At 61.9% G+C, this 25,992-nt stretch overlaps 7 protein-coding genes across 7 annotated transcripts; 3 read left to right on the forward strand and 4 right to left on the reverse strand.

The window, feature by feature from the left end:
- Positions 1–27: 27 nt before the first annotated feature.
- On the reverse strand, positions 28–4,773 carry CHLRE_03g196450v5 (uncharacterized protein). Its single transcript, XM_043061255.1, has 12 exons — positions 4,319–4,773; positions 3,831–4,007; positions 3,520–3,630; positions 3,238–3,387; positions 3,048–3,089; positions 2,681–2,824; positions 2,269–2,403; positions 1,992–2,104; positions 1,672–1,821; positions 1,328–1,473; positions 1,046–1,182; positions 28–878 (listed from the first exon to the last, which is right to left on the reverse strand). The coding sequence occupies exons 1-12, from the start codon at positions 4,694–4,696 to the stop codon at positions 633–635; spliced, it is 1,929 nt and encodes a 642-aa protein (XP_042926384.1). The 5' UTR covers positions 4,697–4,773; the 3' UTR covers positions 28–632.
- A 54-nt stretch (positions 4,774–4,827) lies between these two features.
- CHLRE_03g196500v5 (uncharacterized protein) lies at positions 4,828–8,473 on the reverse strand. Its single transcript, XM_043061256.1, has 10 exons — positions 8,195–8,473; positions 7,930–7,998; positions 7,662–7,795; positions 7,333–7,516; positions 7,102–7,201; positions 6,887–6,933; positions 6,697–6,783; positions 6,500–6,549; positions 6,231–6,355; positions 4,828–6,126 (listed from the first exon to the last, which is right to left on the reverse strand). Exons 1-10 carry the CDS (start codon positions 8,346–8,348, stop codon positions 5,796–5,798), a joined length of 1,281 nt encoding a protein of 426 aa, XP_042926385.1. The 5' UTR covers positions 8,349–8,473; the 3' UTR covers positions 4,828–5,795.
- Positions 8,474–8,537: 64 nt separating this feature from the next.
- On the reverse strand, positions 8,538–10,103 carry CHLRE_03g196550v5 (uncharacterized protein). The gene is made up of 3 exons (XM_043061257.1): positions 9,950–10,103; positions 9,493–9,694; positions 8,538–9,154 (listed from the first exon to the last, which is right to left on the reverse strand). The coding sequence occupies exons 1-3, from the start codon at positions 9,968–9,970 to the stop codon at positions 9,039–9,041; spliced, it is 339 nt and encodes a 112-aa protein (XP_042926386.1). The 5' UTR covers positions 9,971–10,103; the 3' UTR covers positions 8,538–9,038.
- A 120-nt stretch (positions 10,104–10,223) lies between these two features.
- CHLRE_03g196600v5 (uncharacterized protein) lies at positions 10,224–15,615 on the forward strand. Its single transcript, XM_043061258.1, has 6 exons — positions 10,224–11,922; positions 12,055–12,501; positions 12,685–13,263; positions 13,426–13,526; positions 13,719–13,954; positions 14,121–15,615. The coding sequence occupies exons 1-6, from the start codon at positions 10,444–10,446 to the stop codon at positions 14,783–14,785; spliced, it is 3,507 nt and encodes a 1,168-aa protein (XP_042926387.1). The 5' UTR covers positions 10,224–10,443; the 3' UTR covers positions 14,786–15,615.
- Positions 15,616–15,617: 2 nt separating this feature from the next.
- Positions 15,618–18,773, reverse strand: CHLRE_03g196651v5 (uncharacterized protein). Its single transcript, XM_043061259.1, has 8 exons — positions 18,636–18,773; positions 18,271–18,524; positions 17,627–18,164; positions 17,321–17,441; positions 17,037–17,093; positions 16,786–16,848; positions 16,469–16,645; positions 15,618–16,275 (listed from the first exon to the last, which is right to left on the reverse strand). Exons 3-8 carry the CDS (start codon positions 17,830–17,832, stop codon positions 15,667–15,669), a joined length of 1,233 nt encoding a protein of 410 aa, XP_042926388.1. The 5' UTR covers positions 17,833–18,164; positions 18,271–18,524; positions 18,636–18,773; the 3' UTR covers positions 15,618–15,666.
- Positions 18,774–18,873: 100 nt separating this feature from the next.
- CHLRE_03g196700v5 (uncharacterized protein) lies at positions 18,874–21,305 on the forward strand. Its single transcript, XM_001693083.2, has 3 exons — positions 18,874–19,451; positions 19,655–19,755; positions 19,951–21,305. The coding sequence occupies exons 1-3, from the start codon at positions 19,408–19,410 to the stop codon at positions 20,415–20,417; spliced, it is 612 nt and encodes a 203-aa protein (XP_001693135.2). The 5' UTR covers positions 18,874–19,407; the 3' UTR covers positions 20,418–21,305.
- A 1,758-nt stretch (positions 21,306–23,063) lies between these two features.
- On the forward strand, positions 23,064–25,855 carry CHLRE_03g196750v5 (uncharacterized protein). The gene is made up of 3 exons (XM_043061260.1): positions 23,064–23,262; positions 23,645–23,745; positions 23,944–25,855. The coding sequence occupies exons 1-3, from the start codon at positions 23,201–23,203 to the stop codon at positions 24,324–24,326; spliced, it is 546 nt and encodes a 181-aa protein (XP_042926389.1). The 5' UTR covers positions 23,064–23,200; the 3' UTR covers positions 24,327–25,855.
- The last annotated feature ends 137 nt before the right edge of the window (positions 25,856–25,992 follow it).

Consider the following 25,992-nt stretch of genomic DNA (forward strand, 5'->3'; position numbering starts at 1 on the left):
CAATGGGTACTATAGCAACTATTTGTTCTACAATGGCAAAATTCACAACGCGTCAAACCCGGTCTGAAAAGTGGAACCCCACCAGGAGTGCAGCTGCAGCTGCCATCAGAAGTTTGCAGCGGCATGTCTGCCGTGTCAGTGTCTCCGTTCAGATGCTACCCACACCTGGACCTGATCCCTGTGCCGTGTATGATGGCACTTTCCGCGTTGAATTTGCCAGTTGCATTTTCACAGTCCCTAACTCCCCTGACCCGTTCCCCTGCCCAGCGTGGCATGCTGCACGTACACCAAGACACTTATTGAAAATGCTTGAAAAAACGCAACACGCACAAGCGAACATGACGTTGTAGAGCCGAGGCCAGTGAGCTAGCACAAGCAAAAAGAAAGGCGTGAGCATGAGCAGCGACACTACCGGCTCACTTTGCCTGAGCACTTCCCAACCCTACAGCCTGAAGGAATGCAAAATTGAACACCTAGGACCCCTTGAAACCGCACTATACCTAGCGCTCTCTCATTCGTACTGCGGATCTGAGCGTGTGGCCATCGCTGCAACCCCACACGACCCCACACAGCCTGCCTAGATAGCTGGTCGAACCCCAATCAGCGCGCAGCGCACACCACTGAGAGCAGCTCTAATAGTCTCCCGCGCGGCGTTTCCAGTCCGCAATTGTCAGTACGCTTTTCCCGGACAGATCCGTCGCGTGCGCCGCCAGCGCCGCGCCGCGCCATTTGTGCGGCAGAATGCGCTGCTGCAGGTTGCCGGCGGCAGGCCCGGCGGCTCGCACCAGGCTGACGTCCACATCCAGCCCCAGCTGCCGGATGAGGTCCGCAGGGTCCATGCGCTGCTGCGCGCGCGTCAGCTTGTCCGGCAGCGCGGCCTGGAACGATAATGCCAAACCAAGGGAACGCCACCCGGAATTAGAGTATTTGCATACTGTACATCCAAGCTCGGCACAACCCAGCCGCACATAAGCCAGCGGCGGCGCGCCACAAGCCAGCCGACATCAGTACAGAGACCACAGACACGCCCAGGGCCGTGACAAACCTGCGCGCGTGCTGCCGCTGCTGCGCCTGCGGAGTTGCTGTCGTCGGCGCCGCCGCCCCGGTTGGTCTTCCAGTAGATGTTCAGCTTGGTTTCACGTCGGGAGAACACATCCGTGCCGCCCTCGCCCGCGCCACCACCTAAGATGCAGGTGTTGTAGGCGGGTTACGCGGTTAGCATACACGGCACGACGCACGGCGCCAGCATACACGCAGTGCACACGACGCCAGAGTGCACGATAATGTGCAGCCGTCCGCATGTAACCCGCTTTCCCAATTCCCTTACCGTGTTCGTCCGCCGCTGTCGTCTTGTACGCAACGGCGAGGTTGTGCTGCTTGTTGCGCTTGTTGATGTCCATCATGCCAAACGCGCGCTGGTTGTTGGTCTGGTTGATGAGGTGGGCCTCCAGCGAGGCCAGCTGCTCCTCGAGCCTGCGACCAGCAGTGGGGACACGTGTCTGGTGGCGGACTAGCGGCCACGACGACTGCGCTCAGCCCTTCCCTCAGCCATATGCTCATCACCTCGCCCCATTCCCCTCTGCATACCCGGGATGCTATACGGTACGCGCCCGTTCTCCCGCTATGTTATTAAAGCCGAGCAGCAATCCCTGCGCGCGCGAGGTGACTCACGCTGCCACCTCGTCTGCGTTGCCCTGCCCCTGCGCCAGTTCCAGGCGGCGCTTGAGCATGGCCTTCTCGGCGGCCGGGTTGACGGGGGCCGCGCGCTGCGCTCTCTTGCGCTCCAGCTCCACCTTAAGGTCCGCGGACGTCCAGCGGTAACTGCGTGGGCGCGTCGAGGGGCCGAGTCAATGCAGCAAGTGAATACGGCTGGGCAGCGTGATGGGTGCGTGATATCGGTGGCGGCGACGGCAGAAGGACACTGGCAGGTAGCCAAGGAGGGCGTGCACAAGGTCCATGCAGGCACGCCATGCCCCTCACCGCCCACTCACTTCATGGCTGCCTGCTTCCGCTTGGTCGCCTCCGCCGCCTCCTCCCGAGTGATGGGCGCCCGGTTGGTCTTGCTGCAGTGGCGCTTGTAGCGCTCGTACTCCTGCTCGTCAAACTGCGGCCGTTCGAGAAACACACCGCACCATAACGCTAATGGGCCATATTTACCATCACAGCACACACTGTCGTATTGCATGCTACCGCAGTAGCCCTATCGCCCCCACCGCCAATCCCTCGCCGCTAGACTCCCTCGCCCAGCGCGCAGTATACGGGACGCACCGGCTTGCTGGACACGTTGGCCATAGCCATAGTGCGGTTGATGCCCATGCCGTCGCGCAGCACGAGGTGCTTGTTGGTCATCTCGCTCTTGGGCCCGAACTTGTAGGCGCGGCCCGACTCCTTGATGTCCATGATCTAGGGCGAGGGTAGAGAAGGGAGAAGCAGGGGAGGAAAGGACAGGAGGTGACGCATGGGCGGCGAGGGTGGTGTGTGGCGCACGGGATTCCTAACCCCGTCACACGTACTGCATGAATGCGCCCACCGCCTCGCGCAGCTAGATCTCCCCCAGGCCCCAAGCCCAGACCCCCGACCTCCTTGCTAACTTCCACGCCACAACATTCACAACATTCCTGCCTTTGCCCCGCCCCTGCCTGTCAGTCCGGCTGCCTTCCCGGCCGCCTGCTCGCCTCACCTCCATGACCAGGTACCCCGGGTGCGTGTTGCCGGCATGGTCGCGCACGCCCGGCCCGTACGCCATGCGCACCACACAGCCGTTCAATGCGTCGCGCTCAAAAAACGGCTGCATGTACCACTCCTCCAGCTGCTGGCGCGTCACCTGCGGCACACAAGCAAGGGCAGCCGCGGTTAGCATGGCTTGTAAACGGTGTGGGCAGTTCATGGGCCCGGGCTGTTGGTCCCGGTTGTTGCGAGTCGCACGCAGTGCTGGCTTGGCCGACCACGCCACACGAGCTGATGACATGTGCCCTACAGCGCCATGAGAGCGAGCATGCACGCATCCACCCACCCAGGCACCCACCCAGCCACGCCGCACAACCCACCTGGCATGCCAGCAGCTCCTCCATGCTGGCCTCCTCAGCGGCCTGTCAACACGCAGGCAATAACTTGGTGCACAGTTCCTGCAGTCCTTCAGAGACTCAACATACGCAGGAAAACCAATGCGCGACGGATGCGACGTCGCGACACCCAGCACCACAGTCATGAAGACCGCACTAGTGGCGGGGCACTCACCTCGTCATCCGAGTGCACGCGCTCCCGCTCTCGCTCCCGCATGCGCTCCCGCTCTGCCTCCTTAGCCTTTGCGGCCGCATGCCGCCTCGCCTCGTCGTCGTCAACAGGGGGTGCTGCAACCGCTGCAACTCGCTCTGACCGGCCCCGTGGCTGCAGGCACACGCGTTCAAGTACGTGTTATTCTACATGAGCAACATACGGAGGACTGATGTGTCGCTGCTGCTGACCGGTTGGCAGCCCGCAGCCCTGTCCCTGTCTGCAGTGTCCCAGGCGCAATCTTACCGGCGGTGCTTGCTCCCGCTCCGCCTCTTCCTCTTCCTCCTCCTCGTCCTTCTTGCCCGCCTGCGCATCCTCCTCGTCCGAGCTCGCACCCGAGCTGCCGCTAGGCTGGAACTGCAGGCCGTGCACAGATTTAACATTTTAGGTTTCTTGCAACGTGTGCACCAATCACGGCCGTCTGGGTGTTCCTATTCACCCGCTAAGCAGTGAGCACATCGGACCCATGTGATCGGACCCCTGGTTGGGGACTAAGCGCCGAGGCATAACGCACCAGTCCCAGTCGCTGTCAGAACCCCAGCCACGCAACCTCTCACCTCCTCCTCTTCCTCCTCGGAGGACTTGCCGCCCCCATCCGACTCCTCATCGCTCCAGTCGCGGGCCGTGCGTGCAGCGGCTGCGGTGCGGGCGGCGCGACCGCGCTGCGGTGCCTTGGCCTCCTCTGCCTTGCCCTTGCCCTTGTCTGCACCCTTCCGCCGCCCCTTTGCCTCAACCTACACGCGATAGTGATCACAGCAGTCCGTCTCGGGCAGTACGGCGGTGGTGGGCGGAGGTGATTGTGTGCACAACCACGTGCCGCTCACATGGGTGCCGCTGGCACGCGCAACTTCCACAAGACTTGAGCATGTGGCAGTATAGCCACCTAACCGGCTACCCCCACAGCCAGGGCAAACACTTCCCTTATCCATTATGGTCTATCCTTGTCTGGTGGCTGCCCATGGTGCTTTCTGGTGCCACGTCGGGGCGCGGTTCCGCAGCAGGTGCACGAGCTGCGCATGCGCCCGAGTGCCAAACCCGGCCCCACCTTGTCAGTCACTGCACGCTGTTGCAGCAGCTGCCGCCTCTGTCTCTCCTTGTCACGCTGCTCAGCACGGTCTGCCAGAATCATCTCACGCTCCAGCTCAGTCATTGCCATGAGCTTGCGTCGATCCTCCTCGTTCTCATAGAGACCCTCCTCATCATCGAAGTCGCTATCATCGTCCTCATCATCCTCCTCGCTCTGCACCTTCTTTCCGCGCTTGCTGGTCGCGGCTTTCTTGCGACGCGGTGCCTCCTCCTCCGAGTCTGCGCTGTCCGCGCTGGGCTCATCATCGCTCTCAGATGCCTTGCGACTACGTTTCTTCAGTGCAGTTTTGCGGCCAGCCGCTAGGTTGAATAGGGCATCGTCTAGGTCGTCAGCCATTTTTGCCAAGCCACTTAGGCCGCCTAAGTGTGTAATACTGTGTAAAATTATGCGTACTGGCGCATTCAAGTCACAAAGAACTCTAATTTGTTAGCGACCAGGTCAACAGGTGTGAAGCACTAACCCCACGCGATCGCAGAGGGACGGTCTTTCCCGCAGTCTGTGTCGTCGGCACGCTACCCTGATGCAACATCAACATCATAATTTCTCGAGCTATGGCACGTCCTTCATCTGAAAGGCTGCCAGCCCCACCACATTTACACCTTTGGCATCTGCTGCAGCACCACTCAACCCACTCAGGCCCTCACCTGTATCCCTTTGGACCGAACTGACGCGTAAGCGTGTGGCTATGTAGTACATAATAGCCGAAGATCCCCACACCAGCTTGATGCGACGCACACATGCTGCGCAGCCTTTGGCACCATGCACCTTCTGACACAGCGCCGCCCTCAGCAGCGCCGCACCGGGCAGGTATCTCACCTGCCCCTCGGACTACACCAACCTGCCCCTGTACATGTCCAACCGCATCCATCATCTCGGGCAACTATCGCATCCATAAGCGTACGCCGGGCAGCTATCGCTACCATAGTCTCTTCCATAATTTGCCATACATTTGTGACCGTACCACACCACAGCCACGTGCTTGCCTAACCCGTCCTTGCGTGGCGTGCCGGCCGCCGCCGGGTCCGCGCGGCAGCGCGGGCTGACGGCGGAGGGTTCCTTGGATGTGCCCAAGCGGAATGAGAGTCGAGAATGGGGATTGCCACGTTGCCTAATCATGCTAGGCTAAGCAAGCCAGGGAAGGCTCAATTGTGCTGGCATGGACATAGCCATGCTCCTTTGCCCCTGCAACTCTCGTCCGTCATCCGCGTGAGCCTGACCTTCTCCTACCAATTCGTGTCAGCATTCGATGCACAGTTTGCAGGTCATGCATGCAGCCTCTGCCAAGATTTAGCTCTCGTGGTACCATGAAGCCCAGCCTACCAGTCTCCACACGATCCACACGATGCGCCTTGCCTGCCACCATTTTTGTCTTTCCTACGAGCGTTCCAGGGGGGGGGGGGGGCGAAGCCCCCCCGAAACACCCCGGTCCGTTGCTCTACGACATCTTGACCGTCGCGTGAGCAGCGTGCCCAAGCACCACGTCCCGCAGGCCAACCCACACCAACGCCCCGCACCCCGTGCTTCCGGACCCTGGCGTGCCCCCGCCACCTGGCAAGCAGGTCGACATGCACGACCCCGGCCCTGCCCCACCCGCTGACGCCGCCAGCCGCACCCGCTCCATGCTTCCCTCCACGTCTGGCGCGGCCATGGGCGCCACCGGCTGCTCCCCGCTGCTGCCGCCCGAACTGGTGGGGCTGCCGCGCTCCTCGGACGAGTCCGGCAGCCGCCGCTTCATGCGCAGCGGCCCGGGGCTGTCTTGCGGGTACCTGCACAATACGGCACAATACGGAAACTCGTTCAAAACGTCCAGTCAGGAGTCTCAAGACTTCACATTGTCAGAATGAATCCCATTCTACGGGAGGACACTCACCGCCACGTGCCATCGCCGTACGCTCGCACCATCATGGTTGCTAACCCTGGGTCGCGGGCTCGCAGCTTCTCGCGTGTGTTCACGCCAGCCGTCACATCCGTACGTATCGTGGCGTTGAACCAAGCCTGTCCGCAGTTATGCACAAGAACGTTAGTCGCTGGTTGTGAATCCTGGGCTAAAAGTCGAGTCTTAGCCTAGGTCTGCATTTCGGCCACCAACCGCAGTAGTCTCGGGGCCTGGTCACAGACCGAGTACAAGCACGGTCCTACCTGCGTTCCCTCCGCCCAGTACTCGTCCTCATTCTCCATGATATACGCACCTGCAGAGCAAGCCACATGCAGGCACAAGGTGATACAGTCATCGGCCTTGCGTTACGCTGACATTTGCCAACCAGTCACAGTATCAGGCAGTGACAATATGCTCAATCCAGCATGAGGCGCAGCAATGCGGCGTGGAACGCACTCACTCTTGTCGTAAACTCCGGCGGCGTAAGCTGCGTCATACAGCTTCTTGATCTTTCCGCGGTCTTCTGACGTAAGCCCGATGTTCATCACTGTATAAATGCCGGTCAACACGATGAAGGTTCACCACGTGGGCCACAACGGTGTGTTAAGAAGCCGTACAAGGGCTTGACCTCCGAGCAAAACATGACCTACCCGTGTGCCCGAACTCATGCACCAGAATGTTCTCGCTGGGGTAGAACCTGCGGCGAAAGACAGGCAGCGGATTGCATCAGCCCCGGGGCAGTGCAGCCGGCAGGTGTGTGGCTGTGTGACCCTAGGTGGCTCTCCTGAGACATGCAGCATTTGCCTTGACCAGCGTCTGCTCACACAACACCGCCATACAACCTCCCAGCCTGCCCGCCGCGCACTTGTCGTCCTCCATGAGCAGGTTCTCCTCCCCGCAGCTAGTGGTGGGGCTCTCCTCCGTGCCGCCCAGGCCGCGCGTGGTGGTGTCCGTGTCCCGGCCGCCTGTCGGGTAACACACGCACTGCGGTGCTCACGGTCCCCACGGCTGTCCTGATGGCTGGCGCCCGTGCAGACTCCACGTCCCTCGCCCACAGTCCCAACCGCCCGTTGCTGCACCCTTTGCCGCCGCACACCTTCCGCCCAGCGCATGAAGGCGTGCGCGGGAATGTCGGTGGTAACCTGACACCGCGCGATGATGGCCACCACCGCGCCGCCCGCCACCAGCCGCCGCACCACATCCACTGGCGCGGCTGCCAGCATGCGGTCCACAATGTGCTCCGCGATGCGAATGGCGCGCACGTCCACACACGCGTAGGACTGCTCCGAGAGAGGCGACAGAGAACCCAGGTGGGGCGGGTTGGCAAAATAAGTTCAGGACCGTTCGCTTTTCTGGCTGGCGTGCTACCTCGTAAAGCTGCCCTGGCGTCTGTGCTCGGGGCTTAGGGTGTTTACTGCCGCTCACCCATATCTCAATGCCCAGCGCATCGCCGCGTTTCATGTACTCCCCCCACTCCGGCTTGGGCTGCGGCAGTGCGCCCGACCAGGGCACGATGCTTAGCGTCTCATCCGGCTGCACCTCCAGTACCGCTGACTGGCCTGCGTTCAACGGCAGCGAGATTAAGAAAAGAGATGTGGGTTTCAGCAGGGGACCGAGCTTGTTGGGGTCTCAGTCAACTGCTGGCAGTTGGAGGCGAAGGCACCACACAAAGGACTGCGTGCCTGAACCTCACCTGCGTACTCCCCGATGAGCGCCTGATCATCCCCGAACCGTAACCGCCAAACGTGAGTGGTGTAGGTCTCTGCAACGGACAGTACATCGTTTCCCACGGTCGGGGTTGCGGGGTCGTCCAGGCACGCCGCGTAACCTGGCTACAGAGCTACGTCACCCCTCCGCCCCGGAGACCGCAAACCCCTTCCGTTTTTTCCCCACGGCCCGTCTATTGGATCATGCCTATACCACGGAACGTTAAGGGCTGCTGGCGCTGGGCGACTCACGTTGGGGTCTCGCGTGTCCAGGTTCCAGGCTCTGGTAGCACTTTTCCTCGCCAGTGAAGTCCACCCAGAGCGCATTGATGCTTCGAGCTGATTTGTTTACTAATCTCAGCACGCACGCCTCGGTGCTTTCCGCGTGCATGCTCTTGAGCGCCATGCTCGAGGACCGGACCTGGGCTCTCGTCAGCGCGCGTAAACGGCTCCCGAGGCGCACCATATGTGACAACGCATAGCTTCTAGTACAGATCAGCTGCGCCTGGTTTAGCGAAATGCGGCTGTCAGAGGAAAAGACTGAAGACAGTTGCGCGGGAGTCAACGGGCGTGCTTTAGCCACATTGAAGTTGAGCTCCAGCTGATGTTCTCTATTGTTTATTATATCCAGCGAGTTCACTGAGACCTCTAGTGGATTGGCGGATTCGTGTCAGTCGCTCACTTGCGTCGTCCACTCCATCGCAGCCTCGAGTGACCCGCAAGCCCACAGATGCGGGTTGGGATATGCATTTTTCATTGTCCGCATCATCAGCCCCGCATAATGTCACAGGCCGCGAATGCCAGCTCATACGGTAGTCTAACGCCACCACATGGCCACACGTACAGTACATGTCTGAGCGAAATGTACTTCAGCCCTATCTACCCCGCTCAGGCTCGCTCCTCTCTGCGTGCCAAGCCGCATACTGCCGGTCACCCTCACCCACAATGTGTTGGGTTCTCCAGAACATGCTCCAGCAGCATCGTCACTGTAGTCCAGGCCAGGTGCATCGCCGCAGATGCCTTCGATCCTCCGTGCCCCTCCGTGCCAGACCCGCAATCCCACGAGCCTGCACGTGCTCCACCAACAGCTACGAGCTCACTTTGCCATGTATCCTGGCCCGTTCTCATAGAAGCGCGTCACGCTCTTCTCCACCCACTCCACGCCGGCAGCCTCAAGGTCCTTGCGGAACTGCGCGAACGGCTCCGACTTCCCTGCGGTGGGTCGGAGGGTAGGCCTAAGTAAACGCCCCGGAGCTACCCCGAATCGAGACTCCCGGACCGGATTCTACCAACGACTGAAGGATGCGTGTGCTACATGCGGTAAAGCAGGGGCGAGTGCATTGCTGCCGTACAACGTTAATATTGTCCTGTTGTCCCACCGGCGTCCCCTGGAGGCCTGGGGCAGCCCGGTCTGCGTGTGCCCCCGCCATTTCCTTGCTCTCTACTTAAGGCCTAATAGCGTGCCATCTCAAACCGAGATACAATGTCAACAATGTCAAGCACGGTAGGTAGGGCTGCTGGCCCTCCTCTGCCGCAGGATAAGCCCTTACAGTGTGTGTCCTCCAGGTACTGGGCGGTGGTGTAGCGCTCGAATATGATGAAGGCATCCGGATCTTTGTCCGAGAAGCTGAGCTGGTAGCTCAGGCAGCCCGGCTCGTTGGCCTCCACATAGGTGGCCAGCTTCTGGAAGCAGGAGGCCAAGGTAGGCCCCTGACCCTCCTTCACCTTGCCGCTGACGAGCAGCACGAACACCTGCGCATGTCGGCCAATGCAACAGCACGTGCAAGTGGCGACGTCAAGAGCCACGCGTGCCAACTGAGCGTGGTAAGCCCAGACCGTCTCTATGGCCCTGCCTGCCCCCTTGGACCAGAGCCCGACCTTCTGGGTTGCTGTCCGCGCGACACGCGCGGGCGCGGGTTGTGGACAGGTTGAGGTCATGTGCCACAGGACCCCGACTATGCAGGCTGCCGCCCAACCCGCGATACCCCAGTACTGTACATGTCTTGCCTTGCCCTCCGTAGGGTGCATGGCGGTAGCAGCGCGAGGTGCAGCAGCAGCGCGAGGTGCAACAGCGCGGTTATGCACTCGACGCTGGGTGACCGGTCTGAATAAGTATGCCTGTGGTAAGGCGAGCATAATACTGATTGCTTGATGTGTATACAACACGTTCACGCTTGCAAATGCATGCTTGCAGAGACGGAGCCCATGCAAGCCAAGGCAATTCCACCGGCTCCCTGCTTTGCATGCTTTCTAGACTGACCAAATGTGCATATGTCCAATCCTAGCAAACTTTTACGGCTGTCCCTTGCTTGGGAACGACAGCTGAAGCCCGCCCTTTGCACCAGAGCCCCTCGGACGCAGGGTGCATAGCTTAAGGACGCGCAAATATTTAAATACAGTGAGCTCCGGACCTTGAGGATGACATAACAAGGCCTGCCGAGCTCCTGGATGCCAATTCTGTTCGCAGCGTGTCCCTTGGCACTCCGGCTGTGCCGATACCGATGTCAAAGCGAGCACGGGAGCATGCAAAGGCAGCGAAGCCACAGGTGGAGGTCATAGACCTGCTGGACTCCTCGGCGTCGGAGGACGACCCCGATGACCCGGACGTAGACCTCGAGGCGCTGGAGCAGGAGGACGCGCCGCCCACGAAGCGGCTCCGCCGTGGCGCTGGCAGCACTGCAAGCCGGATGGCTCAGCGCAAAGCAGCAGCCCCGCCGCCTGCGCCGGTTGCAGCGGTAGGCGCAGGCGGCAAGCGGGGAGGGGCAGGCGTGGCGCCCCCGCCGACGGCGACGGTCCTGTCAGAAGAGTCTGGGCGCGGCGCCTCGCAGCACACATTGTCGCAGCAGCAGGCGGCAGTCGGGGGCAAGCAATTGCGGCAGGGCACGCTCGCGCCCTTCATCGTCGCGCCCAAGCGCTCCACGCTGCCCCTGCAAACCCTCAACGCCGGCGGCCAGCGGAAACCAGGCCGCACCAACGGCATCCAGCAGCAGCGGGGCGCGGGCGCCACGTCGCCGTCCTCCCAGCGCTCTCAAGCCTCTCAAGACGAAGATGTGTGCGCAGTGATAGGGTCGCAGGGCGCGTCACAGCAGATGGTCAGCTCGCAGCAGCCCGCCTCACAGCGCCTGAGGCAGCTACCGCTAGCGCTGGTGCGCAGCGCTGACGGCACCGGCCCTGGGCCGGGCACCAAGTCCGGGCAAGCTGCAGCTGTGGCGACGGCTCCTACGCAGCGCGCGTGCAGCGTTAGGGGTGTAGCAGCAGGGTCTGTGGCGGCGGCGCAGGGTAGCACACAGGCTCGGCCGCCCGCAGCGGTGGCTGGGCCGCGCCATGCCAGGACCGGCAGCGGCGGCGGCGGCCAGGGCGCAGGTGCGGGTGCTGAGTTTGACCTGGTGGGCAGCACGGCCCCGGACGAGCCAGGTTCAAGCGCCGCTGCCCATGCTTCCACACGACGTCCAGGACCCATCGGCACAGCATCTCGCAGTGGCACAGCGCCGGCGACGCAGCGCGCCACACAGGTTGGGGCTGCTGCTCCCGCAGCTGCTCCCGCTGCCACAGCGGCTGGTCTCGGGTCTGGACCTGCACCAGGGCCGGACGACAGCGGCATGTGGCACGAGCGACACGCGCCGCGCAGTGAGGAGGAGCTGTCCCAGGTGCTGCACCCCAAAAAGGTGCGGGAGGTGCACGACTGGCTGGAGTCCCAACGCCAGCAGTTCGCCGCCCGGGCCGCCGCAAACACAGCAACAATGGCCGCAACCGCGGCTGCGTCAGCGGTGGCCCGGGGCGGGGGTGGGGGCGGAGGCGGCCGGGTGCCGCCGCAGCCGTGCCCCCGGCCTCGGCCGCAGCCGTGCGGCGTGGCCATCCTCACGGGTCCGGCGGGCTGCGGCAAGAGCAGCGCGGTGCGGGTGCTGGGCGAGGCGCTGGGCTTCGAGCTGGTGGAGTGGACGCCGCCGCCGCCTCTGCTGTGGCACGAGTATCAGTACCAGGTGGGAGTGTATGGCTGAGAGGGAGAGCAAGCCTGCAACCTGTCAGCGCCGTTTGATGCCATATGTCCTTGGGCTATGCGTCGCGCTCGTTACTCTTTAGCTTGACCATGGACGATTTTTAATTGGGTGCAGCGTGCCGGCGGCGGCTACGGCGGGGAGTATGGGGGCGGTGATGGGCGGGGTGGCGGCGGCGGCGGGTACCAGTCCAAACTGGACGACTTTGAGGCTTTCGTGCGGCGGGCCAAGTTCCCCGCGCTGAGCCTCGCGCCCGCAGCCGCCAGCACGCAGACCGCCAGCGCAGCTGCAGGAGGGTCCCAAGGTACGCCTGCAGCACGAGTGGCAGTGCCAGCGCGGCCCAAGCTGCTGCTCCTAGAAGACCTGCCACACACACACGACATGGAGCGGCGGCAGCGGCTGGCGGCGGCTTTAAGGGACCTGGCAGCGTGCGCGCGGGGACCCATCGTGCTGATAGCGACGGAGGTGGAGGGCGGCGCGTCAGGCAGTGGGCCAGGCGGGGGCGGTGGAGGCGGGGGCGGAGGCGACGGGGGCAGCATGGGCGGTGCCAGGGGCCTGCACAAGGTAAGTCGACCCAGATGCAGGGTCGTGTCGGGCGTCCTAAGGCGCCTATCTTGCTTGAGTGGTGAACCTGTTGCTGATACACACGGACACGGCGTCAGAGGCTGGCCCGGGCGCATGGAATCTGCGCCAGACTCTGTATGCTTCGCCCCATTTGAACCGCCCACCTCGCTGTGATGGAAACAGGACCTGCTCGCGGCGCTGGACGCTGCTAGCGCGCACACCATAAGCTTCAACCCAGTCACCGCCAACAATATCTCCAAGCTGCTGCTGCGTGTGGCGGGCGTGGAGGGGCTGGAGCTGTCACCGGTGGCGGCGGTGGGGCTGGCGGAGGCGGCGGACGGCGACGTGCGGTCGGCGCTGCAGTCGCTGCAAATGCATGCCATGCTGCACAAGGCGGCGGCTATGGGGCAGCAAGTGGCGGGCGGCGGCGGCAAGGGCAAGGGCGGGAAGGCCGCCGGCGGGAGGGGCGGCAAAGGCAGGGCAGGAGGCAGCAGTAGCAGGGGCGGGCCGAGCATCACCAAGCAGTTACAGGAGGGCCGGCAGACGGCGCTGTCTGCTGGTGAAGTGGCGCGACTGGCGGCGGCGCAGCGTGACCTGGGCCTGCCGTTGTTCCACGCCCTGGGCAAGTTCCTGCACAACAAGCGCGGTGGGGCAGTGGCGGGCGGCGCCGGCGCAGCTGGTGTCGGTGGCGGCAGCGATGATGAGGCAGAGCATACGCACGCGCCGACGCAGGCGGGCGGTGGACGCAGCAAGAGCGCCAAGGTGCGCGGCCGCTTCCCGCTGGCTGGTTAGTTGGCACGCACGGATGGGATGTCTAGCATCTTTGGGCTATTAGCATCAGATTGGGCTATTCATGGAATGCGTGTTGACACCATTCGGCCGCATTGAAACCTGAACACCGCTTGTTACCACCTTTTGCTTCAGGAGGATAGCAAGGCGCTGCAGCAGCTGAACGCCCACGCGCTGCAGTCGGGGCGGCTGTGGCGGCTGGAGGGCGACACGCGGGCGGTGCAGCTGCCGGCCAGGTGCGGACACTGAGCAGAGGCACTGGAGGGATGAGCTGTGCCACTCTGTTTTCGTGCTGCTGACATTCTGAAGCTGAAGAAGTGCAACAGTGGGACTGAAATTGCGACGCGCATAGCCTGTAGCCTGGAGAAGCGTCTAACACACCTGCTTCCGTGCCAATTCTCCCATCACCGCTGCCATGGCCTGCCCAGGCTGCAGCGGCCGCCCATGCGCTACGACCCCGAGTCCATCATCTCCCGCGGCGGCCTGGAGGCGCCCAGCCTGCTGGCCTTCCTGCACGAGAACTACCCCGGCTTCGTGGCGGATAGCGGCGCCCCGGAGCGGCAGCAGGCGGCGGGTGCGAGCGGTGCGGGCGGGCCACAGGGGCTGGCGGCTTCGGAGGCGGTGGACGACGTGGCCACCATCGCCGCCTACCTGAGCGACAGCGGTGAGCGCGGCGGGGATTCGGGATGGGGTAAGCAGCAAGGGCGATGGGAGACGTTAGGGGTGCATGAGGTTACAGCGTGAGCAGATGGCCTTGGACAGCACTTGATCTATGTTGCCATGTCGTGCTGACTACAAGACTACCACCCCACACCGCTGCCGCCCTGCAGCTGTACTGTGCGGCCAGTCGCGGTCCATCGCCGCCGCCACCGCCTTTGGCGGCACCAGCCTCTGGCACGACGACTCGCCCGGCGGCGTTAGCCTCGCCTCCGCCGTCGCCGCCTCCGTCGCCGCGCGCGGGGTCATGTTCGGCAACAGCTGCCCCGCACGCAACCGCTTCGCACCCATCCGCGCGCCCGCCGCCTTCGCCATTGACACCGCCGCCAACAACAACCGGCAGCACGTGCGCGCGGCGGCGGTGCGGCTGGCCGCGCACCCAGCCGCCGGCGCCGCCGGCGTCGCCTCCGGCGCCTTTGGCGGCAGCGCCTCCGACCTGGTGACTGGCGTGATGCCGTGGCTGAGGGTGCTGGTGCAGTGGTCGCCGGGGTACGCGGCGTGGCTGGCGGGCGCGCTGCCGAGCAGCTGGAGCTACTTCTGGAACGGTGCGGTGACGGAGGGCGCATTCCTCAGAGCCGTGGCGGCGGTGCCGCAGCCGCAGCCGCAGCAGGGGTGGCAGGGCCAGCAGCAGCAGGGGTGGCGGGGGCCAGGGGCACACGGACATGGACAGGGGCAAAGGCAGCGGCAGCAGCTGGTGGGCGGGGTGGAGGGGATGATGGAGCAGCTAGGCCTGGGGGAGGAAGGCGGGCAGGAGGAGGAGGACCCCATCGAGGACTGAGGGGATGGTGATGACATCTGACGTCAAGGTGGTGCTAGATAGGGTGTTTCAAGAACCGCGTATGCAACTGCTTGTGATTGAATGGACGAGATACATAGTATACAGTAGGTTGGCGCGGGCGCTCCGTTAGTTTCTTATCAAGGTCGCAGTGGTGTGCTTTAACAATTATATTCATGACGGCGGCAGGCAGACATGGCCCCATCCCCCCTGCCCTGGGGCTCCGTTTGAAGCCAGAACTTTGCGAGTTTCATAAGGCCCGTTCCGGGTGGAGTTCAAATGCACATGCGCGAAGGTGCTGGAGGTGCGTGAGGTGTCAGTCATTAGGCTAGGGTGGATATATGTCGGTCACTGCTGCTATGGCATCATGTATCAGCGCAAGCTCCGTCTCGTGACGGCGCAGGCGGAGATGAACAAGTCTGAGCGCTTTCGTGTGGTGAGGCATGGCTGATTGGGCAGTGTTTGGCGGAGCTGAGCTGAGCAGCCGGCTTGAGATTGTGTCTGTAGCTGGTAGTGTTACACCACAGTATATGGGCCTGCAAAACCGATAAGACACGCGGCGCGGAGGCAAAGCTGTGGCGGGAGACGTTCACTTGAACCTAGGGCAGGTCGGACACGAAGGTGTGTTTATGCACGTACTGCAATATCCTCTGACGTGGCAGCAGGCTGGCGTCCTTCGTCCTAGTGCTCTGGTGCAAGGGCTGCATGAGCTTCATACAATCATGGCTGATGGCTATGACCTATACTAACAAACAGGGCACAACTGTTATCGGAGTGCCGCCTGTGCTGTTACACACTAACACACGTGCGCTGGGCACAATACCGTATCTCTCACTCACACCGACACACGCCGTGACAGTGCCCAGCCACCCGAACACGCTGCCTCAGAACCGCTCTTCCAGCTCATCGGCGTCCGACACGTCATCATCCCCAGCAGGCATCTGCGACATCAGCATCTCCAACAGCTGCCGCCGCCGTTCCGCCGCCGCTACAGTCACAGCCTCTGACGTCGGCTCGCTGCCTCCACTCCCCCCGCCCGCCCCTTCCCCTGCCCCTTGCCCTGGGCTTGCTTCCCGCTCCTGCCCCCACCCCTCCTCGCCCGGCTCCTCCACAGGGTCATCCACCAGCTCTTGCTCCAGCCCCAGCTCCGCGCCCTCCTCCTCGTCGTCCGTGGCCGCCACGACCTCGACATCCGCCTCAGCCCCGGTAACGACGTCCTCCACCCGTGCCTCCGCCCCCGCCTCATCAGCTTTGCGTTTCCGCGCCTCGCCACCTGCCGCCCCGGCCGCCGGTGCTGGTATCGTCCCTGCTGCTCCTGCGGCCGCTGCCGACGGCTCGGCTGCTGCTGCTCCAGCTGCTGTCCCTGCTCCTGCCCCCGCCACGCCCGCGGCGCCGGGCGTCCTTGCGTGCGACGGCGCAGCGGTCGCTGTCCCGGCGCTCATCTTGAGCTGCTTCCTGAACGGCTCATGGAACGCGTCCATCAGCCGCCGCACCTGCACATGAAGATTCAAGCACAATCAGGTGAAGCACATTCAATCTCCTTGTGCTAACAAACTCCAGCTGTGGCTGCATTCCATTCATACTCTCTCCTGCAGCTGCCCATCTGCTCTGCCTACCTCGCCCCGCCACGCCCCAAGGCCCTGACGCGACCCCCCTCCCCGCCAACCCGTTGCCCTGTACACACACCTTGGTGGGGCCGATACCCGGGCAGGCGGAGAAGGCCTCCGCGTCCTTGCAGCGCATCAAGTCCGCCAGGCTGCCAAAGGAGGTGCCCAGCGTGTGCGTGTCCGTTCGGTTGATGCCGCGCACACTGCCCGCCAGCACCGCGGCCAGGCGTGAAATGTAGTCCGCCTCTACCCGCTCCTGCGCAACGGCAAAGTAACTTGCAGCCTTAGTATGCCGCGGGCGACGGGTGGTGGCTAGCAGCGGTTTAGACGCTGCTGGTGCTCTGTCGGGGCGCGGTACACAAGCGCAGGCGCGCTTCATGCCAGCCCTGTACGCGCCTGGATGGACGTGGCGGACTTGGACTCATAGCTCTTGTATGTCTCCAGCCAGCGGGCGCATTCCTGTGGTGCAGCCAAGAGTAGGTTACGCGAACCCGACCTGGGGTTAGATGTGATCACAAACGGCACGTTATCCAGGCCAGGGCTGCGCGCAGGTCATGCCTATCGGAGCCTTGGGTGGGCGTGCCGGCCCTTGACGCACATTCGCCGCACCCTGCACCCTGCACGTGCTCGAGCCCGGGTGCGCCCACCTCTGGGCTCCAGGCGCACACCAGTGTGCAGTCCCCCACCACTGCCGCGCGCGTCACCTGCATGCAGCACATCACACGTGCCTTTGCTGAGTAGGGTGAAGGCTGCCTTTCCTGCCGCATGGTCACCACCCCAAGCCCCACGTCAGTGGATGACCATTTGCATCACTTCACTCAGCACCAACGCCGGTTTGTGCCCCTCCAAAACCGAAAGCAGACGCATCAGCGGCCCATTCCTCGGCCTGAAACCTCCCACACGCCAAGCGCTCAACACGCACACGCCGCACCTCTCCCAGCGGCTTGATGCAGTCGTCCACGTCCACGTGGCACAGCAGCACCGTGAGGCGGAAGAGCCGCTGCTGCTCCTTGATGCGATGCAGGATGTAGTCGGGGTGGAGCAGGTGGTAGCTGGCGGGAGGGGGGCGACATTGAGCGGGTTGCAAGGTGTACGATGCGGAGTACAAGGAAGCGACAAGGACACCGTATACACTGCCACGGTGGTGATGAAGTAAAGCAGAGACGCGACCTCAGCGGAAACGCATCCAAGGCTTACGCCCTTGCCAAGTGCCCCTCCCCTTCCCCCCCTTCCTTACCGCAGGCTGAGAAACAGCGCCGCCGTGTTGAGTCCTAGCTGGTAGTCGGGGATGATGTCGCCGAACTGCCACCGCACGTTGCGGATGTGCTTCAGCACCGGGTTGCCTTGCTGCCGCTTGTTCACAAGGATCATGGTGGCGGCGGCGGCGGGCAGCGGCGGCGGCTGCGCCGCCGTCATTGCAGAGCCCATCCCAGGTCCAGCCATGCCACCTCGCGGCGCGTAGGATCCGCCGGGGCTGGGGCCAGCGCCGGCTCCGCCAGCGTATGAGGGACCGGCGCTTGGCGCATTTGTGCCGTATGCCCCGCTGCCTCCGTAACTGCTGCCGCCGCCGCTCCCAGGAGCAGGGCCCGCGGCGCCGCCGGCAGCTGACCACCCCGGCTGGGGTCCGACACGTGGCCCGTCGGCATAAGTTGCTGCGCCATTGCTGCCACTGCCGCCGCCGCCTCCGGCGCCAGCCGCGCTGGGCCACACAGCTGCGGGGCCGGGTGCAGCTGGGTGTGTGCCGTACACCGGCACCGGACCCGCATGAGGCAGCCCTGCACGAAGCAATGCAGCCCAGCTCGTAAGCCATTACGGTACACGCCGCGAGACATAAAGCGGCGACTGCTATGTTCACCGCCCACGCTGAACCCGCATGCCTACCTCCAGCTTGCGGCGGCCCCTGCTGAAGCTGCTGGGGCTGTTGAGGCTGCTGTGCGATGCGCGAGGCTATTCCAGTGGGTCGAAACAGGATGGTGGGCGCTGAGGGCTGGTTGCCCGCCTGCACCTCTTGCCAGGAGGGGATGCGGATGGCGGGGCGGGGTCCGGCGCCGCTGCCGGCACCGGACGCCCCAGCCTGGCCACCCCCACATGTTGATGCCGCGCCCGCGGGCGCACGCGCCTGACCTCCCGGCGGCCTGCACATGTGATGCTGCGTCAGTTTGAGCACCGACCTATCCCCATTAGCTACCTGCGGGCGACCCGGCGTTCCCGCGAAGGATCCCTGCATCCCCGGCGATTCTTCTCACCCTCCCGGGCCCTCGACGAAGCTAAAGTCCATGCCCCTGAATTTTTGTCAGCACATAGTTGGCCGCTACCACAGCAGAAAGGAAACGGAATGAGGAACAGGCCGCGAAGAAAGGGTTGGATTGGAATGATCCGTTCTTTGTCTGTATCCTTTATTTATATCAACCACCATTATAAAGAAGCAAAATGTGTTGGCATCATCAGCGGCAACCTTGGGTCGGAGTTAGAAACCACTGAGGCAGCGTTCGCTTGGTGCTAGGTAATTTATACATGAAGAGCAGATAATATTCATGGCACAGAAGTGCATTGGCTACTCTGGCGCTCATAAGCGGCGTGGCGTGCCCGGGAAAACCCTGCACGGCTAGCTACCTTGGGCCAGACCTTTGGTGCTGCCTTGTCGCATGCGTTGCAAGTCTAGCCGGCGCCGCAAAACGTCAATTCGTTCGTGCAAGGAAACTAGTTAACTCTTGTCCACTGGCGGTTGAAGCCACTCGATGGGCGTGAACCCAGGATAGGACGTTTGTGCGAGGGTTTTTATCCGCCCAGCGCTTTCCACACCTATCTACACTTACTGCATCAGTGTCATACTGCATCAGTGGCAGCGCATGAGCTTAGGGACAAGCCGCTTATCCTCGAGCGGACCGTCGACCGGTGCTACGACGACCAGTTGCTATCTGGCTGTCGCGCGCGCTGCCCAAGCTTGCCCCAGGGCACTTGTTCCCATCTTACTAGGACATATGGCGTGATCCGCGAGCAATGTGGCCACTCATCGACATGCAGTTGCTTTTCCTGTGCTTACTGATGCCGCCTGCTGGCAGGTGAGGCTGCGGTCCGCGAGCGCACCCCACCCGTTTCCGACGCTCTGGTATTCCCTGCTGCTGCCTTGATCTTCCTGCGCTGTTGATGCGTGACAACCTGCCTGTCAGAGGCCAGTCAGAGGCCCTTGCTCCTCATTATCAACCTGTACGTACACTCTCCACGCCAACACGCAATGCTTCCCCTCCCCTCCCCTCCCCCGCAGCTACGCCGTCAAGTACATCTACGGCGGCCCCCACGCGGCGGATTTCATCACCATGGACCTGTGCCTCAACCTCATGCTCACACTGCTGGGCTTCGTGCCGGGTGCGTGGCGGACTGGTGGCAGCCCATTGAGACCTTAGCTTACTTGGGGTGCAGTGAGTGCCAAGGCTTTTGGATCGCGGTTGCAAGGGAAATGCGGTTGTGGGGACGTTGCCTCGTTGCATGTGTAACGTGTCGCACTGTGCTACGGACGGAGTTTTGCCGCACACTGAGCCTTGGAGTGCGCGCTTCGCGCAGGCCAGCTGCATGCGGTGTACTTGCTTGCTCGGCACAAGCGCTTGCGCTTGGCCCTGGCAATGGAGATGCTGGTGCTGCAGGCCATGCAGTTACTGGTGGAGGCGGCGGGGTTGCGGCTGTCGGAGCGCGTGGCGGACCGGCTGCAGCGGCGGGGCCAGCCACACGGGCCGCAGCAGGGGCAGGCACAGGGGCAGGCACAGGGGCAGGGGCGGCAGCAGCCGCAATCTGGACAGGAGCAGGGGCAGCAGCGGCACTGGCAGGGGCAGGGTCTGGGACATGGACAGCAGCAGACAGTGCGAATGAGCACACTACAGCGTCAGGATGCCGACGAGGAGCCCGCTGAGGAACAGGACGGTGGGCAGCAGCAACAGGCGCAGGACCAGGCGGAAGCTCAGATGCATCAGAGAGAGCCCCCGCTGGTCCGCCATCGCGATACGGACGCAGTGGAAGTCACAGGTGACAGATAGAAAGGACAGATGACAGATAGAAAGAACACGCAAGGGCTTACATGGTTAACGCATGTGAAGGTCTGGTGGGAAGATATCATATATGCCAGTGCACGCGCGCTTGCTTGTATCAACGTACCTACAACCCCAGCAGTGATCGAAAGGCCAATGACGTTCAGAGCGCCAAGCAAGGCTGGGTGTCGGGCTGCCACTATTAAAGATCAGTCAATCATTGACTGTGAACTATGCGAACCGTGCACTGCTCAATAAAAGAGCCAAATCAGAATGGGGGCTGCGCAGATACTGTGTACCGTACCAAACGGGATCCCAGTGCATGCCATGTATGCTTGGCTGGAGGTGGTGGGGCCCACGTACGGCTGATGGAGCAGGTTGGGACCAACATTCTTACGTTCGGACTGGCCCTGCTGTGGCGATCAAAGCGCCAGTAGACGATATGGGTGCTGGCTTTCAGACTGCACACATTGCCCTTCATGTCCACACAATGATGTCCTGTTTACCGTACCCTGTGATGTTGTGACACTTCTTCGGTGCACCCAGGTATGCAGTTCCTGTAAGGGGAGGAAATAACGGGTGAGGGTGATGGCATTAGGGATGGGGAGGTTACTTCGGGTGGTGTATTCCCAGTTCCCAGACGGCATTCAGCCATAATGTTGAGGAGACGAGATGTAAAGATGGGGTAGCAATGGCGCGTTTGTATGAGGTATGCCCTTGGCAGTGGCTCAGGTTTGCTTGTCACGCGCAGTCCTCACGGGAGTTATCGGGAGCAGCAGTCAGGGGGGGGGGGTTAGTTTCGACTGGGAAAGGCCCCATGCTCTAAGAAGGAAGAGCTTGACGAGGGGATTCCAAATCCACTTTCAGAGTTTCAACCAGGGTAGTAATTGCAAAGTTATGGGCGCTCAAAGTTCGGGGTCGGTCGTCGGGGTTGGGTGAAAGGGGGATCCATTCTCAAAAGTTGGGTGGGCTCATCTTTGATCCCCAAGGTTTCGTCACGCGGATGTGGGTGGGACTGCCAGATTTCGTCTCCGTGCCCAAAACGCCCCTCTGAACGCGCCGCCCAATAGCACAAGCGCTAGCACACATTAGCAGCACATACTAAAGCATTTGCAGAACGTTTGGCCTCTGGAAACCGGCCGCATGTCCATCCACATCAGCATCGTAGTAGCGTAGAGCTCCACTCAAGCGTCTCTCATTGATGTCATGGAGACTATGCGAAGTGATGCTAATCTGTAACGGCCAAGGCTTGGTGTGGGTCATGGCGACAAGGCTGCCGCCGGCCATCGGTGCTGGCGACCGCGTCACATTGATCCGGGGGTGCTTCACATGATCCCGGGAGAAAGTCGACCAATCTCGTCCGGCACACAATCCCGAACAACATATGGACAGCGCACTTGTAAGCTTAAGCGCACGCCCCGGTAGTCTGACAGAAGGGTCGGTGGTCGGCCATGGACACAAGGACATGTGTGGCACGGCTGCCAGTCAAAGATGAACTGAAGGTATACATTTGTAGAGCTCGCCGAGAGCAGTCGATTGACACCGACCTGACCAAATTTTGAGTGTGTGTTGAGGGGGTGCACTGTGGTGGGGGTCGTCGGTCGGTCGGTCCGGAGGGGGGGGTCGGGAGGTTTTGGGTCATGGATGCGGATGTTACAGAGGGGACAGTCCCAGCACCCGAAGACGCCGAGCCATCACATGCTATCAGGGCCCAACCCCGACTTTGCTGCATACCCTCCCGCGGGCAAAGGGTCATGGGGTCCAAATATTTCCCCCCCCCCCCCCCGCCCTGAAACCGTAAACCCGTGCCGCCTGGTGGTTCAGGTGGTTGGCCCAGGGTTGGCCCGACCGACCGCCATCCACACGGCACTCAAGCCTGTCATGCTCGCGAGGAGAACTTGGCAGTGTGAGAATGAGCACCACGTATTGGCGCGGCAGTGCGGGCGGAATAAGGACGGCCGAATTCCACTCCGGCCGGCAAGTCCCCAGGGATTGCGTGAGTCCCAGCCCCTAGACTATCGAAATGGCATCATGATACATATATGAAGGCCTCTTTATCTGGTTCCCGGGCATTCATCCGAGCGAGAGCCGAAGTCGAAATGCTTAATGTCGCGCTCGTCAGGATCCCACCAATTCAGCCCGAAGCTAACTAGTTTACACCCATACGTGCATCGAATTTACGGCACTAAATCCAGGCCCAAAACACTGCGTATGCGAGATATGGGCTCCACTCAATTTGGGCGCCGACCAGCACGTTTTAGTCCTTTGCCTAGCCCTATCGCCTATCGATAGTGTTAACAATAAAGCCACTCACTGAGTGCGTCTGAATCTCACCCTGCATTTTGCCCCTACCTGGTGCCGTCCTGAGGCCTCCGCCGTGCTGGTTTGGCTAGCTGGGGAGGGCTGGGGAAAGGCACCCCCAGACGGCAGTGTCCCCCAACGACTCTACCATGCGATGTCGAAAACCGTTGGAGGAGAGTTGCTGCGGTGGTTTCGGTCTTCCCAAAGTTTGTGCAATTTTGGACTCAGCCTGGGCGGGGAGGCTTGGAGGTGGCGGGGAGGTGGCACCTAGGTGAGTCAACCTAGGTCCATTGGCCAACCGCCCGCCGTTCGGTGAACATCTACGCGCGAATCGATCTGCGACGCATGTTTAAATTTACTGCAACTGCTTGTTATAAGCATACAGCTGGCGGGTCGGCAGCCTCGAGGCCAGTCCGCAGCACAATCAAAAACCTACCTCCTCGGTAGCTGCAACACGCGCACAAGACGATGCCCTTACAAGGCAGAGCGCCATGAGGCCCCTTATCGACATTCAGCTGCTGTTCTTGTGCTTCCTCATGCCGCCCGCGGGCAGGTGCGCTGCCCGGTGTTTGTCAGCAGCCCTGCTTGGGGACGCGTAGCATGACGCACAACGCAACAGCACTGGCATAATAATGGGAATTATTTAACAGTGTGGGCGTCACTCGCTAGGCAGCGCCGGGGACCCGCCTCGGATCGTACCTTGCTCCGCGGAGTGCACCCCACCCGTTTCTGACGCTCGGGTATTCCCTGCTGCTGCCTTGACCTTCCTGCGCTGCTGTTGACGCGTGACAACCTGCCTGTCATAGGCCTGTCAGAGGTCCGTGCTCCTCATTATCAATCTGTACGTACACTCTCCGCGTCAACACCCAATGCTTCTGAAGTCTCATGCTTCCCCGCCTACCCCGCCGTAACCCCTTCCCTCCCCTCCCCCGCAGCTACGCCATCAAGTACATCTACGGCGGCCCCCATGCGGCGGATTTCACCACCATGGACCTGTGCCTCAACCTCATGCTCACACTGCTGGGCTTCGTGCCGGGTGCGTGGCGGACTGGTGGCAGCCCATTGAGACCTTAGCTTACTTGGGGTGCAGTGAGTGCCAAGGGTTTTGGATGGCAGTTGCAAGGGAAATAATGCGGTTGTGGGGACGTTGCCTCGTTGCATGTGTAACGTGTCGCACTGTGCTGCGGACGGAGTTTTGCCGCACACTGAGCCTTGGAGTGCGCGCTTCGCGCAGGCCAGCTGCATGCGGTGTACTTGCTTGCTCGGCACAAGCGCTTGCGCTTGGCCCTGGCAATGGAGATGCTGGTGCTGCAGGCTATGCTGTTACTGGTGGAGGCAGCGGGGTTGCGGCTGTCGGAGCGCGTGGCGGACCGGCTGCAGCGGCAGGCCAGGCCACACGGGCCGCAGCAGGGGCAGGCACAGGGGCAGCAGCACGGCGGGCACCAGGAGGGCCAGGGGCAGGGCGTTGTCATCCACCAAAACAGCAGTGGCGTCGGTTCCAGGGTGGACGCGGACGACGCTGCTGTGCCTTCTGCTGCAGGTGATGGCCCCCATCACGGACATTTGCCGTATGACGGCCCATCCGCCGGGCTCAGCCCACCACCATCACCCACTTGAGTGATGTCGTCTCCAGCAGCCATTAGTTCCGCAACACTCGTCAATAACAGCCATTCAGCCAACCCGCGCATCTGCTTCTTTCTCCCTACCTTCGTTCTCGCCACGATTGCCGCCACTGCCGTCACCGTAGCTGCTTCTGTCCCGGCAGCAGCAGTAGCAACATTTAATTGCTGCTGCCTGCTGGTGGCCACAGCGCTCACAGCCTGGCGCAGCCGCAGCCGGCGGAGGCGGTACACGCACGGAAGTGGCTTGAGCGGCCACGCACCGCCACCCAGCAGCACCCGATTCTGATAAGTTGTGGCGGCGTGCCGGGGCCAAGCAAGTGGCGTGCCGGTGCGCCTGGGCGGCGATAGCATCAGTAGATCCGCATGTTAGGTGGCCCTTACCTAGTGCCCACGTGACTTGGCAGGATGGGATGACGCCTAGCTAATGCGTGTGCCAGCCATGCATGTGATCAACAAGCATGCAAGAATCATTTTGCACGGAAATGGAATGGACTGAGCGAGACGAGCCAGGTGCAATTTATGTGACCTGCTGCATACGTATTGTGGTTGCTATTGTTGGCGTGGCAAGTCGGGGTGACCTAGGTGATGACCCGCAGGGGTGGTCCTGATGTACGGTGGCTGTGGCGTGGCACAAGCGATACCGTACCCGTACATGGCGTGGGGATCATTTTGGATGAAGGTACGTACTGCCGCCGTGGTTCGAATCAAGATGGTGGGACACTACGCTGTGGTACAATTTTGCGTGTGGGGGACACGCATGCAGTGGAACCAGTGCATCCCTGCTGATGAGTCCGTGTGGGCCCAGGCAGACCTTACCGTGCTTGTATGTGGATTGCCGCCGATCAAAGATACACATGCCTGTGCTTGCTTGCAAGGTAGGTGAGCCCCTGCAGCAGGCTTTCCTGTGCCCAAGTCTCCTTTCAGGGTTAGGGGCAACCTGACGTACACATGTGCAAATACCAGCATTGGATGGGCTAAGCGCAATAGGGTCCGCACTGCCGACCATTATTGTAGAGCATTCATACCAGTTCCAAACCATAAGATTCGGATACCGGTAGATGAGATGTATGCTGCTGCTGGCCAATCACTGCGAACCGTAGATAGGGAGAAGAGGGCGTGCCCTCTGCTGTGTTCGACTAATGAGGAGGAGTACGAGCACCACGTCTTGACGATGCGGATACTATGTGCAGTGGCTTAGACTGGAGTAAAGCATGCGCAAACAGGAAGGCACGCTGAGGTCCTGCGCACCACCTTGTAACCACACATACGGTGCGCACTTGGGGCGTATGTGGTGTGTGGGTAGAACGAACGTGTATTTTGGCCGCCGTGGCTTTGGCAGTTTGGCTGGCACCGTGGCTCACGAGGGGTTCTTGATTGACGAATTCTTAACTCTCCGCTTGCTCACTAAGACGATTATTGCCCGGCTGTTACCCTGCTGCCTGCTGCATGGCGCTGGGCGGTGGGGCGTTTTGTGCGGAAGGCGCGTGAGCAGTTGTGTTTATTGTGGCACCTTCACATACAAGCGGCGGGGGCGGCTTCGCTGCTCATCGCTTGGTCCTGACACGGGGTGCTTGTTCAGCAACCTCACCCCGCACGCATTAACACGCTGGGGCACGTCCCGTGCGGCGGAATAATTTGCTGTGCCGGAGCCGAAACATGGG

This window comes from Chlamydomonas reinhardtii, chromosome 3 (genome assembly GCF_000002595.2).
Source record: "Chlamydomonas reinhardtii strain CC-503 cw92 mt+ chromosome 3, whole genome shotgun sequence".
In the NCBI taxonomy this organism is placed as follows: domain Eukaryota; kingdom Viridiplantae; phylum Chlorophyta; class Chlorophyceae; order Chlamydomonadales; family Chlamydomonadaceae; genus Chlamydomonas; species Chlamydomonas reinhardtii.